General features: G+C 40.9%; 1 protein-coding gene across 1 annotated transcript in view; it reads left to right on the top strand.

Moving 5' to 3' along the window:
• USP47 (ubiquitin specific peptidase 47) overlaps positions 1-18,131 on the top strand; it is a 100,188-nt gene that overhangs the window by 63,734 nt on the left and 18,323 nt on the right. Inside the window, exons 16-21 of the mRNA XM_065402484.1 lie at positions 4,922-5,034; positions 6,361-6,465; positions 8,103-8,313; positions 8,780-8,895; positions 11,155-11,274; positions 12,667-13,444. Of these exons, the coding sequence (XP_065258556.1) occupies positions 4,922-5,034; positions 6,361-6,465; positions 8,103-8,313; positions 8,780-8,895; positions 11,155-11,274; positions 12,667-13,444 (1,443 nt within the window). The remainder of the gene's footprint in view (positions 1-4,921; positions 5,035-6,360; positions 6,466-8,102; positions 8,314-8,779; positions 8,896-11,154; positions 11,275-12,666; positions 13,445-18,131) is intronic.

Here is an 18,131-nt window from a genome sequence, read left to right as displayed (position 1 = left end):
AACTTGTTTGCATCCAGGCAAAACAGAAAGTGCCACGCTTTCTGTTCTATTTGGGGGACAGACAGAGGGTCCCTGTCAGACGCTTTCCTGCTCCCGTGGTCGGGGGCTCTGATGTACGCCTTCCCTATCGTGCCATTAATCCAGAGTCCTCATGAAAATCAAGCAGGACAGAGCAAAAAGTAATCCTCATAACGCTGACTTGGCCACGCCAGCAGTGATTTGGCATGGTGCTAGATCTCTCGGTGGCCGCCCCGTTATAGCTACTGCTCCAGCTGGACCTGTTCTGTCAGAACCATAGAAGACTCTTGCATTCTAACCTGATGGCCTGGCTGCCGCATTGTTGAATGCAAATGAGCGGCTCTGGTGTCCAGTAGGTCCTGCTGGGCAGCAGAAAACTCTCTAGCAGAGCAACCTACTGGGGGAAATGGAAACTGTTTACATGCTGGTCTTCAGATAAAGGTATTCGACCCGAGAGAGCCTCACTACAGTTAATCCTGGATTATCTCCTGCATCTTAAGATCCAGGGTCTTTCTCTTTCATCTGTTAAAGTCCACTTGACCGCTATATTGGCCTTTCATCCTCCGCTTGAGGGTAGGTTGGTTTTCACCCACAACCTTTCCGCCAGGGTCCTCAAGGATTTAGAGAGCCTACACCCTAACATCAGGGACTCTGTTCCTTCGTGGACCTAAATCTTGTGCTGTCGCGACTCATGGGAGCCCCCTTTGGGCCTCTAGCATCTTGCTCCCTCCTCCTCCTTTCCTGGAAGGTTGGTTTCTTGGTGGCAATAACATCTGCCTGCAGGGGCTCCAAGATTAGGGCACTTACCTCGGAGCCGCCCTACACAGTGTTTTACAAGGACAAGGTCCAACTGCGACCTCATCCGGCCTTCCTACTCAAAGTTGTTTCGCAGTTTCATCTGACTCAGGACATATTCTTACCTGTCTTCTTCCCTAAGCCTCATAAGTCAGAGGAAGAGCGCAGGTTGCACTCTCTGGATGTCCGTAGGGCACTAGCCTTCTACATTGAGAGGACCAAGCCTTTTCGTAAGTCGCCGCAGTTATTCGTCGCAGTGGCCGACAGGATGAAAAGTCATCCAGTGTTGGCCCAGAGAATCTCCTCTTGGATTATTGCCTATATCCGCTACTGCTACGACTGGGCCAAGGTGTCCCCTCCAGCGATTGTAACCGTCCATTCAACCAGGGCACAAGCCTCTTCGGCAGCTTTCCTAGCCCAAATGCTGATCCACGATATCTGCAAGGCTGCCACCTGGTCGTCCGTCCGCACATTTACATGGATAATGCTTGTGAGTCATCTAGAATGGAATCGACATGAGCAAGCCCTCTAAGAAGAAAAAACAGCTTCATGCATTTAAGTTACCTCTTTTGCCAGACTCCGCCTACATTGCCTTCAGGCATGACTCTACACTGTGTATTCACCAAACATAAACATGAACACTATGGTAACAATTCCTTCCAGAGTAACAGTTTCTCTAACATGGTGGAAGGACCCTCATCAGGTCTTTGGGGGAGGGATAGCTCAGTGATTTGAGCATTGGCCTGCTAAACCCAGGGTTTTGAGTTCAATCCTTGAGGGGGCCATTTAGGGATCTGGGGCAAAAATCTGTCCTGCTTTGAGCAGGGGGTTGGACTAGATGACCTCCTGAGGTCCCTTCCAACCCTGATATTCTATGATTCTGTGACATCCCCTTCCTACCATCTTCTCTTTTTAGCTAGGTAGTGCACATGGACAGCCATATGTCTCAAGACACTTGGATACCTTGAGAAGCCAGGATGCACGTCAACCTTTTGGAGTTTTGGGCAGTTCAAGAAGCTTGCAAAGTTTTTCTGAAATTCATAATGTCCCACCATGTCCTCATAACGTTAGACAATATGGCAACCATCTTTTTACATCAAGAAACGGAAGTGTGAGATCAATCCACCTGTATGTAGAAGCAGTCACCCTATAGAACTGGTGTATCAAGAATCAGATCACACACTGCTGGCAGCTTACCTTCCAGAAACACACCATGTGCTGGCAGATGCCCTCAAACAGGCATTTTGCCATCTATCATGATTGGGAATTGCACAAGTCAGTAGTAAGCAACATTTTCACTCAGTTCTGTTCACCTCCCAAATGAAGAAGAAATGCAACACACATTGCTCCAGAGGTGCTCTAGGGCTACACTCTCAAGGTGATGCTCTCCTTCTTTCATGATTCGGTCGTCTGACCTACACCTTTCCTCCTTTACTGCTCCTACCTTGAGAAAATTCATCAAGACAGGGCAAGTCATTCTCATTGACCCGTATTGGCCCAGACAGTTTTGGTTCCCGTACTTGCAGTGGCTGTCATCCTGCTAGCATCCAATCATTTTCTGACCTCTTGACCCAGGAGAGTGGCAGAATCAAGCATCCTAACCCCGATATGCTTCATCCTACAGCTTGGTTTTTGGATGGCCATCAACACTAGAACTTTCTTGTTTGGAATCCCTACAAACTGTCCTTAACAGCAGAAAGCTTCACTAGGAAATCCTGTTCAGCCAAGTGGAAGCGTTTCTCCATCAGGGCATGTGAGAAGCACATATAGTAAGAGCATATTCCCTCAATTTTGGATTGTCTTCTTTTTCTCAAAACGGATGGCCTTTCCCTGAGTTTTTACGAGTCCAGCTGGCAGCAGGCAGTATGTGCCCATCTGATGGTTACTTGGTTTTCACTCACCCGTTGACTATCGGATTCTTAAAGGACCTAATTAGCACCTTTCCACCAGAAAGGAAGCCTACCCCTCATTTCAACCTGGTGCTGTAAGCTCTGTCAAAGCTTCCCTTCAAGCCATTAGCTACATGTTCCACTTCTCATTTATCTATGAAAGTTGCATTCCTTGTGGCTATCACCTCAGCCAAGAAGGTAGGTCAATTGGGAGCCCTGTTGATCCCAACCTTCTATGTACAAAAGACACAATTGATTAGAAAATCTCCCAGACTCTCTCTTTCTCTATGGGGGAAAGAGTCCGAGATCAAGCTATCTCCTCTCAGAGGATCATGAAGTGGATCTCTGGTTGTATCTTACTGTCAATTTTCTCATCTTCCTCCATCACAAGTGTAGAATGAGCCCTCAAACCCAAGAGCAAAAGCAACATCTACAGCATTGCTTCATGAAGTGCATCTGGTTGACATTTGTAAAGCAGTGACATGAACTCCCATACATATGTTTGCGAGATGATATGCTCTAGTACAGTACTCTGCTGCTGATGGCTCCTTTGGGACAGCAGTGCTTCAAACTACTCTGCTGCCTGCGACCTTGCCCTTTCCTCCTTCCTGAGTATTGCTTGTCAGTCACTCGTAGTGGAATACACATAGGGACCAGCACTCAGAGGAGGTTTTTTATAGTAACTGGAGGTTATTTGTGATGTGTGGTCCCTGTCTTTCCCTGTGCTTCAGACCTTACTTGGATTCATGGTAAAGAAGGAACTGGAGAGGCGGTTGGCCGAAATGCCCTTTCATTCCTCATTTGGAGGCACAAGGGTAAGGGCGCCGGGTGCATGCCAACGGACACTGCTTCCAAAGTTCTTGGACTCCGGGCACATGGAGCACATGTTTATCCCACAGTGGAATACAGATAGGGAACACACATCTCAAAGAACCTCCAGTTACTATAAGGCAAGTAACCTCCTTATCTCTGCCCCATGCCAGTATATTTCTCCATACAGTGAATAATGGTATACCTCTAGTTTCAAAGGAAATACAACATTTTGTGTGTAATAGGGGAAAAAATTACAAGAGAAGAGCTATAGGCTAAGTACCGGGTTCCAGTGATTTCTGAGAAGTTGGGTGGCTTTAGGTATATATTAGCTATAAAGAAATACCATATGCTTTAGTGGAAACAAAGATATGAGTTAGAGACCATTAAAGAATCCTCCAACTTGCAATAGGTTGAGTAGGTTGGTGATAGAATGCTGTCAGCCCAAGGATTTTTACAAAATATATGGCTAAAATAGAATATCTAAGAGAAGAGAACATAGAATTGAGTGATGCAACATTTGAATGACTGAAATAATATTGGTCATTCCCAGCAAGAACCAGTAATTTCCATATGCTGTTTACTCTGAAGTTCCACAAAACCTGTAACTAATCAACCGCTGAGCATGTTTTCACAAAGATGCATTGGATAGTATTTTCTCAAGAAACAAAAAATAGTGAGGATTCTCAAATTTCAGCATCATCAATGTCTAACCTTTATGATATATTTTCATATTGTCCAATGCCTAACTATGGGCAGCCCACATCTTCTACAAAGGAAGTGATATCCTAAACTACTTTTTAAACTCGAGAAGGAATGTGTCTAATTTCACAGGGCGTATGTGACACTTGTAGGCCAAAAGACTTCATTTGCAGGTGTTAACTTGTTCCTCCTTTAACTTCTTTGAGAAATGTCACAGATTCTACATTTCTCCCTTTGTAGCAGAGAATCTTACCTACTGCACTGTTTTTATCAGTGCATAATTGATCAGTGCATAATTATTTTATCATTATATTGATGATATAAGTTGGAATGTTCTCCTGTTCCTGGAAGGTGAGTGAGTTGATTGTAATAAAAAAACATAGTCTTCAGTCTTGACTCTTGATAAACAGCAAAACTCCTTGCTGACGCTGCATTATCATCTAACACTGTCCTTAGTGGAATTCTAATCTCTTTGATAATGCAGGAGTACAACTGAATGAAGAAATAAAATCAAGTTGACCTCACCTCCCCTTAAAACACAGGCGAAAACAGTCAGTAGCTTAACTGAAAAGAATAAAGTAGGAAGGGAAGAATTTGTCAGGTTGCTGAGAGGATATTGCAAACAGTGAAGAATTCTACAAAAAAAAGTGCCATTTAAAAAGTAGTCTTCCTTTTAATCAGCATTTAATTTTTGTTTTTATTTATAGAATTTCTTGAAGTGAATGAATATCCAGAGCATATTAAACAATTGGTACAGAAAGAAAAAGAGTTAGAAGAGCAAGAAAAGAAGCAACGTGAAATTGAGCGCAATACTTGCAAGGTTAGAATTCCAGGTTGCTTATCATTGACTCTAAACTTCTATTAAGAACAGTTGAAATACGTTGTAAATGATTACTACAATACCATGAGTCTTATATAGTGTGTGAAGTATTTACATAGGTAGCTCAATAAAAACTAAAGCGCTACATATCTGAATGCCATACAAAGTGGAGGGCAGGGCTATCATCTGTAGTCAGCTAGATCCCCGAATTTTAAACCACTAAGTAAACAAAAGTGCCATATTTTAGTAGTCTCTGACACTCAAAATCTTTCTATATACCAGTGTGGCCCCTAGAAGTTTCTTTCAGAAATGAGATTCCTTGTCTGGTTTTTAAATCTAATTTTCTGGTTGGAAATATATAACAAGCAAAAAATATGGCAGCTGGAATCATGCAGCTCTTAGGGTAAATTTCAATCAGTCCACCTTAGGAATAGATGCTGTTTTTCAGTGACAGCACTGTATAGCCTTAAAAATTACATTGTTAACATGAAACTGTACTTTCACATCCCTTATTGGTAGATTTTTGGAAGAGGATGCATTTTAATATAAAATTTATTTCTTTGTCTACTATTTGGTCAGTGTTCAGTATAATCTCTATAATTCTGGATCTGGCACTTTGTGACTTGTAATTTTAAACCTTTTGTTCAGCAAATACTGCTATTCAGTTTCTCTTCCACCTTCACCCCGGTGTTGCCTTTTAAAGTGTTTTCAACTGGTTGAAATAAGGCAAAAGCTGAAGTACTGCTCCAGCTGTGTTTTGTTTTGGTTAGTTCAAGATGTGGCTGTCCATTCAAACATAGTAATTTTAAACCTTTTAAACACTAAAAGACATTACAGTATGCTCCATTTATCCGAATGGCCAGGAAGGCACCCAAAACTTTCAGATATCCAGGCATTCGTATAAAAGGAAGTTGTATTTTGAGCTGCAGTTTCAGTGCATGTAGCCCTATGTTAGTGAATCACCTGCTAATACGTTCTCAGTTAGCCTCTTAGCACCTGTTAGAGCTAATCAATGGCTTTGTTGTGTTAATGCTTAACACTTGGTACTTGGTTAAAGAATTAAAAACAATTTTATTGAAAATAAATTCTAACTCTTTAATAAAGTACAGAATATAAAGCATTAAAAGAGCAAAGCTGTTGATTAGCATTAATAGGTTTTAAAAGGCTCACTGACAACTTAAGTGGGTGATTATTGTAGGGCTAATTGGGGTCACACTGTGGAATCAGATTTTCTGGTAATAGGATTTTGAATAAATGGCAGTGTACTGTATTTGCACATGCATTTGTGACAGATTAAGATTATTCATTTTATTGATGTTTTTACAGATAAAATTGTTCTGCATGCATCCTGTGAAACAAATAATGATGGAGAATAAATTAGAAGTTCATAAGGACAAGACACTGAAGGAAGCTGTAGAAATAGCTTACAAGGTACAGCATCAGGAATGGCAATGTAGCAAAACTGGCTGATGTAATTTGACTGATGCATAATATTTGTCCACGGTATATTTTTATATATTCATTTTACCATCTTTGCTCTCTTCTATATAGAAAAGCAGCACAAGACTTTCTATTTTGATACTACTGACAGAGTTATTCCATTGATAGCTGAGGTTTTTGTATAATTGGTGTGGCACCAACCCTTCCTTTAAAAAACCAGTTTGACTTCACATACCCATATTCTGAAACCTCTATGCCATCTTCGTGGTTGGTTTATCACAAGTGGATTTTTTTTTCTTCTATCAGTGATTTAACTCTGATCTCCATACTTTGAGGAAGTATGACAATTTATAGTAGGATTGCAGTAATAGTGTGAAAATAAATATAGGCAAAAGATAATTGTCATGAAGGCTTCTGAACACTTGATCCAGTGACATTTATTCCTAATTCTAGAGGGCCAATGGATGACTCTTTTCAGATAGACTAAAAGAAGCATGAGTTGTAGATGCTCATATTTCTAAAGACCTCTAACTATAAAGGACATCCAGGACCCTAGGCATACCACAACTCCTGTGTACTCTAATGGTGGCAGGGAAGCCTGAGGGCAGCCACAGTGGGCTTCCATCTCCTTCCTAGAAGAGGCAGCAAGGTCAGTCTCTGCCTGCCACCCTCATCTCCCAACCCCTCTCCCCCCACCCGCAAAAAAGTAGTGGTAGCATGGGGCCCCCTCAGCGCTCATCTCAGCACCTGGGGTGTATCTGCTTGGGTGGATGGGTTGGACCTGCTGCATTCTTTCGTTCCTGCCTCACACCATGTTCTCTGCCAGAGTGGTGTTAGCATGGCCCTCCAGAGCAGGGGGTCTTGGAGTGAATACCCCATTTGAGATGCTTGGGCAATTCATCCCTCTTATTGTTTCAGGCTATGTGCAGATGCTGCTGCATCAGTTACTCTTACATCATATTTTCAAGCTTTTCTTTGCAATCAGGGAATAGGAGCTTAGTTTTTTAAACTGAAAATTCACATTGTGATGTGATTACATGACTCCATTAATTGGAGTACCTATGCCATGGCCCTGAAGTCACCCCTTTTAGTCAATATGCAACCTTCTCTGCTGTCCAGACATTTTTCTTGGATTGTGTCTTCAGGTGCTCAAGGTCCCTGTTTCCACAATCACCTCTCCTAACTACTCTTGGTTTCACTTGTATTCTTCTCTTCTCCCTAGTCATATTTGCTTTGAGAAGGACAAATTTGTCTTCTGCCACTCTGTCTAGTTTGAAAAACAAACATCAAACATTCTTCTGTTGGCCTCCTGCTAAAAGAAATAGCATAAGGTCATGAGCACAGCAGCTCTTTCACTTTTATTAGGGATTGTGTGGCAAGCCATAATCCAAGTGGCATTACCAGTTAAATACTGTGTGCGCCAAGAGATGTGTGGGAGAAAGGGTAGTGGTAGTAGGACCTTGGCTAGGTCAGGATTCATGTGAGAACTTAATGCAGCCAAGAAGAACCATGCCTGGATTCTCAAAGGGCTATTGTGGGAGGGAGGAGAAATGCATTATGTTAAAGAAAAAATATACATACGTTATTGTGAAATAGTATTTAATTTCACTTCTGCATTTACATTCTAGATAATGGATATAGAAGAAGCAGTTCCTCTGGACTGCTGTCGTCTTGTTAAATATGATGAGTTCCATGATTATTTGGAGCGATCGTTTGAAGAAGAAGAGGAGGAGATACCAATGGGACTCTTACTTGGAGGAGTCAAATCAACATACATGTTTGACTTACTTTTGGAAACAAGAACACCTGACCAGGTTTTCCAGTGTTATAAACCTGGAGGTAAAAAATATAGTTCCATAAATCCAAAATCAGCCTAAAGTTTATGGTGTGATGATGATAAATACAAACTCTGCAATGTGAAACAAAATGCTTAAGAGTGTGAATGGATGAGATTTTTTCTTGAATTAGATTCTAGTAAAACCTGCAGCATTCAAAAATGTTAACTAGTTTAATTGTTACATTTTTATGTAGCAGATGCTGACAGTGTTCTAATTAAAGCAGTGCTAGAAAGCATTGCTATAATTAGACGATACACTGAATAACACTTTTATCTAGTTGTCATTAGATTAGTTGCTTATCTTACTGCCTGAAAGAAGAATGCTGTGATTGTGACTGCTAGTGGACTGAGTTAAAACTCATGTATATTTAATGATAGTCTTTAAACGGTATACTGTAAACATCACGTTTCTGTTCGTTTTTTTTTTTAACTGAATCATTCTCGTACTATATTTTCTCTTTGCTACAGAGGTTATGGTGAAGGTTCATGTAGTAGACCTAAAGACTGAATCTGTTGCTCCTTCTATCAGTGTGCGAGCTTATTTGAATCAGACAGTTACAGAATTCAAGCAACTCATTTCAAAGGTAATTTATAGTTTTTTAATTCAGTCTAAATATGAAAACATAGTATGATTTAAATACCATGGGTGAGAACCTCATGCTGCTCCCAGGCCTTCAGACTACAGTAACTCCTCACTTAAAGTCATTCCGGTTAACGTTGTTTTGTTGTTACGTTGCTGATCAATTAGAGAACATGCTCGTTTAAAGTTATGCAATGCTCCCTTATAACGTTGTTTGGCAGCTGCCTGCTTTGTCCACTGCTTGCAGAAAGAGCAGCCCATTGGAGCTAGCTGGTGGAGGCTTGGAACCAGAGTGGACCGGCAGCTCCCCAATCCCCTAAGAGCCTGCTGGGCGGCTGCCGCACAGGGAAATCAGTTGCCGGCAATTCAGCTGTCCCTTCCTCCACTACCATGTGCTGCTCCTGCCCTTTGCCTTAGAGCTGCTCCTGGGAGCCTTCTTTGTCACGGTGTCCCCCTGCTCCTGCCCCCCCCCCCCCGCTTACCCCATCTCCATAGAGCGGGAGGGAGGGGGACACGACAGGGCTCAGGACAGAGGGAGCTTGCTGGCAGCAGCTGCTGTCTCAACTTGCTGATCTACTTAAAAAGGCAATGTACTTAAAGTGGGGGTAGCGTACTTAAAGGGGCAATGCGCATCTCTCTCTCACACACGGGGTGTGTGTGTCTGTCTCTGTCTGCCATGCTGTCTCTGTCTCCATTTGTGCTGCCTTGTAGAGTGTGAGGCTACATTAACAACAATATGTTAACCCTTGAGGGCTCAGCCGAGTACTAGTTCATCATTTAGCAGTAAGGCATTCCCTGGGAAATATCCCACCCTCTGACTTCACCACCTCAACCAAGCTTCACAATCATCATTGCTGTGTATAGTATTAAATTGTTTGTTTAAAACTTAGACTGTGTGTATATGTACGTGTATATGTAAAGTCTTTTATCTGGTGAAAAAAATTTCCCTGGAACCTAACCCCCCCTATTTACATTAATTCTTATGGGGAAATTGGATTCGCTGAACATCGTTTCGCTGAAAGTCGCATTTTTCAGGAACGTAACTACAACGTTAAGCGAGGAGTTACTGTACATAAAAGGGGCCTGACAGCCCGTATCCAGCCAGGGGAAGATTCCTGAGACACAGACACAGCAGAAGACGTGTACGTGCATGCAAAGACTCCTTCACAAGCCCCTGGTGTAGGCAGCATGCTAGTGGTGGGGTAACATGTAGCATTGCGGTCCTCTCCTTCCCTGAGAACAGCCAAGAATCAGGATAAGTCCCTTCGTCCCCAGAGCTGAAAGTTCTATGCTGCCCCTCAGAGTCTCAGCAGGGAATCTCAAACTCAGTGTTAATATGAATGAATAACAATATATGGCTCAAATTCCAGGGTAATCCTGAAATCTGAATTTCAGCTTCTAAATAGATGAGGTAGAATTTGTTATATTATGGGATTACTGCATTTTACTGCTCTTGCAGGATACCACTTTTGACAGCTTTTATGGCATAGGATGCTTTTATTTGGGGGCTGATTCGCCCTGGTTGCAGTAGTATAAGACTACAGTAACTCCACTGTCACAAATTACACTGGAATAAAACTGAGTTCAGTCAATCCTTATGTAACTTCCCATATAACTTTTCCTAATATGAAATATCACTGGAAAAATGAAGGAAAAAATCTCCCGCAAAATTCAAAATTTTGAAGATGTTTCTATTTCACAGGGTTTGAAACAGATCCTGTTTTTGTTTGCTTTCAAAAAAATTTCATTCAACTTATTTTATCAAAATGCTTATAGAAGATGGCTGACCAATGGGGAATACTTGATGCTTCAGAAGATTATTTTCTTACCTTCTCAGATTGGATTCTTTGCACTACCTTCTTAACTTGCATAGCTACAAATATCTACTCATTTAAAAATGTAACCAGCCACCTTAAATACGTACGTTTGTTACTCTGACCTCCTGAAGAAGTGAATTTCAAAAGTTGACTGCATATCCGTTAAAGCAGTATTTTGTTTTTGTTCTGAATTTATTGCCTTCTAATTTCATTAAGGTACCCTTGTTCTCATCCTGTATGACAAGGTGAAAACAATGAGACTGAATGGTTTTCACTGTTCCCTTCAAACTTTTTAAACAGTTTAATCAGGCTGATTTAATCTCTTTATTTTACATATTCTAATAATAACCAAACTTTCTCCTTCCATGTGATAGCTTTTAGAAATCAAGTAAAAATATTTATGAAAGGATATGCTGTTTTTCTTAAACTGCATTATGGTGTTGTAGGCTGTACGTCTACCCGCTGAAACAATGCGGGTAATACTGGAACGTTGCTACAATGACTTGCGTCTTCTCAATGTGGGCAACAAAACGCTGAAAGCTGAAGGCTTTTTTAGAAGTAATAAGGTAAGATCTCTGTTTTTAAATCATTCTTTTCTAATATATTTATAACCACTACTTCGATTTTTCTAACTTTTACAATACTTATGTAGAACAGCTGGATATATCATTTACTTCATTTTTTTCTTCAGTTCAAAATCCCCTCTCAGTTTAAGAGAACCTCACAAATTTTGTACTGTTAAGAGAGCTAGGGTAAGAGTTACCTGAAACCAGATGGCTAAGACAAGGTTGAGCTGTTTCCAGCATTCTGCAATCTGGCTGATCTCTGAAGTTCAACAGCATAAGATCCTAGTACTAATGAATGCAGCAGGGGCAGTCCATTGCTCACAGATTGGTATAATTTGTATTTCAAGGCCCTGGACCATTATATCTGCTCTTGGAATGGGAGTTCCTTCAGAACTTAAACACAAACAAACAAAAAACCTATTCTTACAATCTGGTAGCTTCGACCAGAGTATGTATAGTAAATATTTCCAACAGTAGCTTCATAGTGCAGGTGAGAACTTGAATAATTTTGTACTTTGGCATATATAGCTTTGTCCTGGTGTCTACTGTTGTGGTGGTTTAACTGGTCACACGGGACATTTCTTCCATTAATTATCTTCTGGCTTTGAGGCTTGGGATCAAGAGTGGTTTGTTGGTATCAGAACATGTTGCTACATAGGAATATTGCATCCGGATCAGCAGGGTTTTGTGAGGGCTTTGTATTGCTCTGTAGCTGAGCAAAAGAACAGTATTGATAGACTCCATAATGAGCTTGCATCAAAGCCTTTTCATCTGAGGAAACCTCAGTAAAGCATGGCAACCTTTGAGGAAGGGAAAAAGAGGAATTCACCTTCCACCAAAACAGCCCTTTGAATCTTAAGACACAAATAGCCTATGGTTTTGCATCAACCATGCATTTTAAGCAATATCATAAATTCAAATAAGAGACTTAGGGTCCCTCTTCCAAAAGGGTCTTAACCTTGACTCCATCACAAAAATACAAGTGCATATGTGCTAACACTTATCAATTGTATGTTAGGTGGTGCAACTTACTTTGTATGCATACTACCCTTCTGGCTGTAGGGAAGTGTTTTTTAAAATTTTGCCTACAGTATTTTAGTTGTCCAGTAGTGCTGGTAGGAGCCCTATCCACCTATTTACAATTTACTTGTAATCTGCCTAGTATGATTATTTAATATATGCAAAACTGAATTATTTAGCTCTCAGAATAATTAATAAGCTGGGTATTCTTTATTAAGTCTCCTCTAAAACTGGGATTTAAAAATAGATTAGAGTAATTTTTTATATTGTCATCTTCCCAATGCATTCTGAATACTTGTATATGTTGTATGTTGCTGCCTGTACTATTAAGTAACATAGCTATGTAGTATAATTGTATGATTTTATATTTAGGTCTTCGTTGAAAGTTCGGAGTCTTTGGATCGCCAGATGGCATATACAGACTCCCATTTGTGGAAACTTTTGGATCGTCATGCAAACACAATCAGGCTATATGTTTCATTGCCAGAACAATCTCCTGGGTCTCAATTTAAAAGGACAGTCAATCAAAAAGCGAGTGGAGATTCAGGCAATTTGGATGAAGCCTGTGCAAGAGTGAAAGGACCTCTGGGTAATATGAGATCTGTAGAGGCTATCTTGGAAGAAAGCACTGAAAAACTCAAAAGCTTGTCGCTACAGCAAGAGCAGGAAGGGGATAATGGAGACAGTAGCAAGAGCACAGAAGCAAGTGACTTTGAAAACATTGAATCACCTTTGAATGAGGTAGACTCTTTAGCATCAGCAGAAAACAGAGAACTTGAAAACCAAATTCAAATTTCTGATCCAGAAAATTTCCAGTCAGAGGAGCGGTCAGATTCTGATGTGAATAATGACAGAAGCACAAGTTCAGTGGACAGTGATATTCTTAGTTCCAGTCACAGCAGTGACACTTTGTGCAACGTGGACAATGCCCCGATCCCCTTGGCTAATGGACTTGACTCTCATAGCATCACAAGTAGTAGGAGATCTAAAGCAAATGAAGGGAAAAAAGAAACCTGGGACACAGCAGAAGAAGATTCTGGAACTGACAGTGAATATGATGAAAGTGGCAAGAGTACAGGAGAAGCACAATACATGTACTTCAAAGCAGAGCCCTATGCTGCAGATGAAGGTTCAGGAGAAGGACAGAAATGTATGTATTTATTCTATTTTATTAAAAATACCTTTTAATCCATCTAGCTTTTAACATGGAGAAATACAGTCTGAAAAAAAAAAAAGTATTAAAATTTAACTAGACCACGGTTTTTCAAACTGGGGTCCACAGACCCCTGGGGGTCCCCAGGCCATTCTGATCAATTCCTCCCCCTCACTCCTAGTGCCTCCCAGAATCGGGCTCTATCTCTCAGAGGCTACTGAAGCCAAACAGGGAGATTTTAGGTGCTAAAAGTCTGGGAGCACAGCAGGGGTAAGGCAGGCTCCCTGCCTGCCCTGGCTCTGCGCTGCTCCCGGAACTCCCACGCCCAAACTCCCTCCCAGAGCCCGCACCCCAACCCCAGCCTGGTGAAAGTGAGTGAGGGTGGGGAAGAGCGAGCGATGGGGGGGGGGGGGATGGAGTGAGCGGGGGACAGGAAGAGGTGCGGTGGGGTAGGGCCTTTGGGGAAGGGGTAGAGTGGGGGCGGGGTCTGGGCCTAAGGGGGGGGACTTGGGGATGCCCGAAAAATTTTAAATCAAAATGTGGATCCTTGGGTTGCTTGAGAACTGCTTTGAACTAGACCATTGAAGCACTCAGTTATAATGCATTTTTTTCAAAATGCTTAGCAATATGTCAACAATATATTTTTATGTTCACTTGCTAAGCCATGTTACAATACTTTGTAAGAAAAATGGTGAAGTTTCCCAGTGAACAACAGAATGACAGTCATAATTCTTCATGTTCTCTGGAAATAGCACCTTGTATATATTTATGGGAAAAAATGGCTAGAGGGTAGGTGCAATATAGCTTTTCTGACACTGACTTCGTACAAGTTCATACAATGTGTTTGCTTGTAGCTCAAAGAGCAAATAGTAGTGATAACTTACCCTAACAATTATGATACCATTTTTGTTTTTAGATATAATTTTTATTGTAAAGAGAGACTTAAATTCCTGTGGAACAAAATGCATTGTGTTTCCGCAGCTATTGATCTTTTAGGTTTCTAGAGAATGTGGAGCTTCACTAACCTAAGTACAGTAAGTTAGGTACAGGGGAATATCTGGTTCCAGATAAAATGATGCACCAAATTTGAAGAGAGTCTAACACAAATGAGTCATATTGCTGTTGATCCTTTACATATATTTTATACAATTTTTTTAAACATATACAGTAACTCTTCACTTAACATTGTAATTATGTTACTGAAAAATGCTACTTTAAGCGAAACAATATTAAGCAAATCCAATTTCCCCATAGGAATTAATGTAAATAGGGGGGATTAGGTTCCAGGGAATTTTTTTTTGCCAGACAAAAGACATTATATACACAGTATTTGTTTTAAACAAACAATTAAATACTGTACACAGCAATGATGCTTGTGAGGCTTGGTTGAGGTGGTGGAGTCAGAGGATGGGATATTTCCCAGGGAATGCCTTGCTGCTAAACGATGAACTAGCACTCGGCTGAGCCCTCAAGGGTTAACACGTTGTTAATGTAGCCTCACACTCTACAAGGCAGCACAAATGGAGGAAGGGGAGACAGCATGGCAGAGACAGACACACGCACCCTGTGTGAGAGAGAGACGCGCATTGCCCCTTTAAGTACACTGACCCAACGCTAAGTACATTGCCTTTTTAAGTAGATCAGCAAGTTGAGACAGCAGCTGCTGCCAGCAAGCTCCCTCTGTCCTCAGCCCTGTTGTGTTTCTCTCCTCCCCCCCCCCCCCCCGGCTCAGTGGCGATGGGGTACAGGAGTGGTGGGAGGGGGACACCCTGACATAAGCACTCCCCTTCTGCACAGCATGCGGGAGGCTCCCGGGAGTAGCTCCAAGGCAGAGGGCAGAAGCAGCACACGGCAGTGGGGGGAGGGACACCTGAACTGCCTGCCATTGACAGCCTGCTGGGAAGCTGCCGCACAGGAAACTTAGGGGGGCTGACTACCCACCCTGGTTCCAGGCCCCCATCAGCTAGCTCCAACGGGCTGCTCTTTCTGCAAGCAATGGACAAAGCAGGCGGCTACCAAACAACATTCTAAGGGAGCATTGCACAACTTTAAATGGGCATGTTCTCTAATTGATCAGCAATGTAACAACGAAACAACTTTAACCGGAATTATGTTAAGTAAGGAGTTACTGTACATATAGAAAAGAAAAACAAAGCCATATTAGATTATTTGTAGGTGGTATATAATGAAGAGACTGGCATGAAATTAATAGCAGGAATTAGAAAGTGAAGAGAAGTTTGAGAAGTAAGAAAAATATAAAATATCTAAAGTAGTTAAGTTTACATTAGCATGCCGAAAGAGATGACCAAGTGAAAATGTGGGTGATAATGGACATTTTTTGTGAACTGAAGGATTTTTATGAAATCAGGCATCTTGAAGTAATAAAAGTAGAGTAAATAAACGTCCTTTGTAACCTGTAGCTATTGCTTTGATACACAACATTTACTGAACATTTGTTTTTATTATAAAACCGCAATAAGAGAAGTTGAATCATAGATACTTCAGAAGTCTGAACAAAAATTGTAAAATATCTCCCTTTAAAACTTGAAAAGACTCTTTCTTCCTAATCTGGTTTTGAACCACTGCAAATACTGATCAATTTTACAGGAATAGGTAAACAAAAGCATTAGTTTCTTAGGTTAATTTTTATGCTTGCTTATTGCATTGTATGAATTGGTATATTGGGGGGAAATATCTGAAATATATCTTGTACAGCAGCATGAACAATTTTGAAATATGTTAAGTTTGGAGTTATATTTTATACTTAGATTTCTCTTCAGAAAATAACTCAATTGGAGAACATCCATAAACTACTTAATGTATCTATATATTTTCTCCTATTTTAGCAATCATTTGCCATAAGCCCGTTCACTGTACTTTTTGTTACTTTAGATTAAACCTAGAAAAAGCAGCGCATTCCCACGGTTATATAGTATAGTTTAAAATGCTTATTTCAAATAGTTTAGTTCAGTTTGTAATGTTATATTAAAAATAAGCTGCATAAATTGCATCATTCTTTATATCCTCTCTCATGAGCAATGATAAAGGCTAGTTACTGGCAGAGGGGCAGATCTTCAAATTTTGTAAATTGTCATAGCTCCATTGAAGTTCGTGAACTATGACCATTTATGTAAGCTGAGGATCTGCCCTTGACAGAATTCTTCCTGCCTGGAAATAAGGGACAAATCCTGCTTGCTTTACTTACATAGTTCCATTGATTTCAGTAGGACAGGTGTTTCACCATGTAGTATTTGGCGCTAAATAAGTATTCTTGGAGTAATACAGCCTAATGTGATTAGACCTAAATAGTGTAGGCTCCAGTTGTTTGTAATTCTTAAATTAGTCCAAATTGCATACATGAAAAAATAAAAATATTCTAAGCAAGCAGGTTTTCTTGTTGCTTTTCAATATGGACTAGTACAGTAAAGCTTTGAGACTTACTGTTGAGTATAAAAATAACTGAATTATAGCATGATAAATATATTGAATAGTTTGAGTGGTACAAGTAATATACTGAGATTGAAGGTACAAAAAGGGCTTGAAAAACTAGGCAAGTAGGAAAATTTCTCTGGAGAGTTGAAGGACCTAAACCATCAGTTTCTGATCTTTTTCTTTAAAATTACTTTAATACACCTCTATCTCGATATAATGCTGTCCTTGGGAGCCAAAAAAATCTTACCGCGTTACAGGTGAAACCGCGTTATATTGAACTTGCTTTGATCCACCGGAGTGCGCAGCCCTGCCCCCCCGGAGCATTGCTTTACCATGTTCTATCCGAATTTGTGTTACATTGGGTCACGTTATATCGGGGTAGAGGTGTAGTTTTTAATGGTTCCAAAGGCAACCTTTCAAACAAGAGCCAGTGTCATGATGCCTTTCTGAACTTGTAAGCAGAGTGCTGTAGGGCCTCTAGTGTCTCATCACAGCTGTTCAAAATGTTGTGGGCAGCAGTTCAAGTGAGAATAATCTGGGAAGTTAATCTGCTGATTGGGAAAGCTGTGAGTAGCAACTGACATAACTGTAGCAGCCAGGGCGAGGAGGGCACAGAAGTAGCAAACACATGCATCCTTAGTAGAGTAGAATTGTGGCAGCCCCCACATACACAGTGAAGTAGCCAAGAGGCTCCTGGGTGGGCTGAAGAGAAGGGAAAGCGTGCTCCTTTCTTCCAATGGCAGGGTAAGGGTGGGATTTCAAATTCACCTCTGCTAGCCAGAGACTTGTATAAAAGCTGGATGGCGTGTAATGTTGGTAATGGGATAGAAACACCTAGCCCACGGCTCTAGATCCAGTTCCCTGCTCTGTCAGAGACTACCCATTGTCAAACGGGAAGCCATGTAGGTTCAAATTTTGAAAGGCCCCTAAGCTATTTAGATGGTTTTGAAAATTTTACACTTAGGCTCTCAGTGCCTCAGTTCCCCATCTGTAAAATGGGGTTAATAATACTTCACTATCTCACGGGGTGTTTGAACATAAACATATGAAATATTGTGTGGCACTCTGATGATATGATAATAGGGGCTATAAAATATCTAATCTAGATAAAATGTGAAGAGGGACCTGATCCATGGCTGGCACTCTTAGGCATTACTATCATACAAATAACGGTGAACAAGTATGTGGAAACACGCTTTCATAAATTAAATGGGCAAAATTTGGTGGTCACTTTGTAACACAAGGTTGGGTT

Source organism: Emys orbicularis, chromosome 4 (assembly GCF_028017835.1).
Source record: "Emys orbicularis isolate rEmyOrb1 chromosome 4, rEmyOrb1.hap1, whole genome shotgun sequence".
In the NCBI taxonomy this organism is placed as follows: domain Eukaryota; kingdom Metazoa; phylum Chordata; order Testudines; family Emydidae; genus Emys; species Emys orbicularis.
This window is presented reverse-complemented; position numbering and strand designations above follow the sequence as displayed.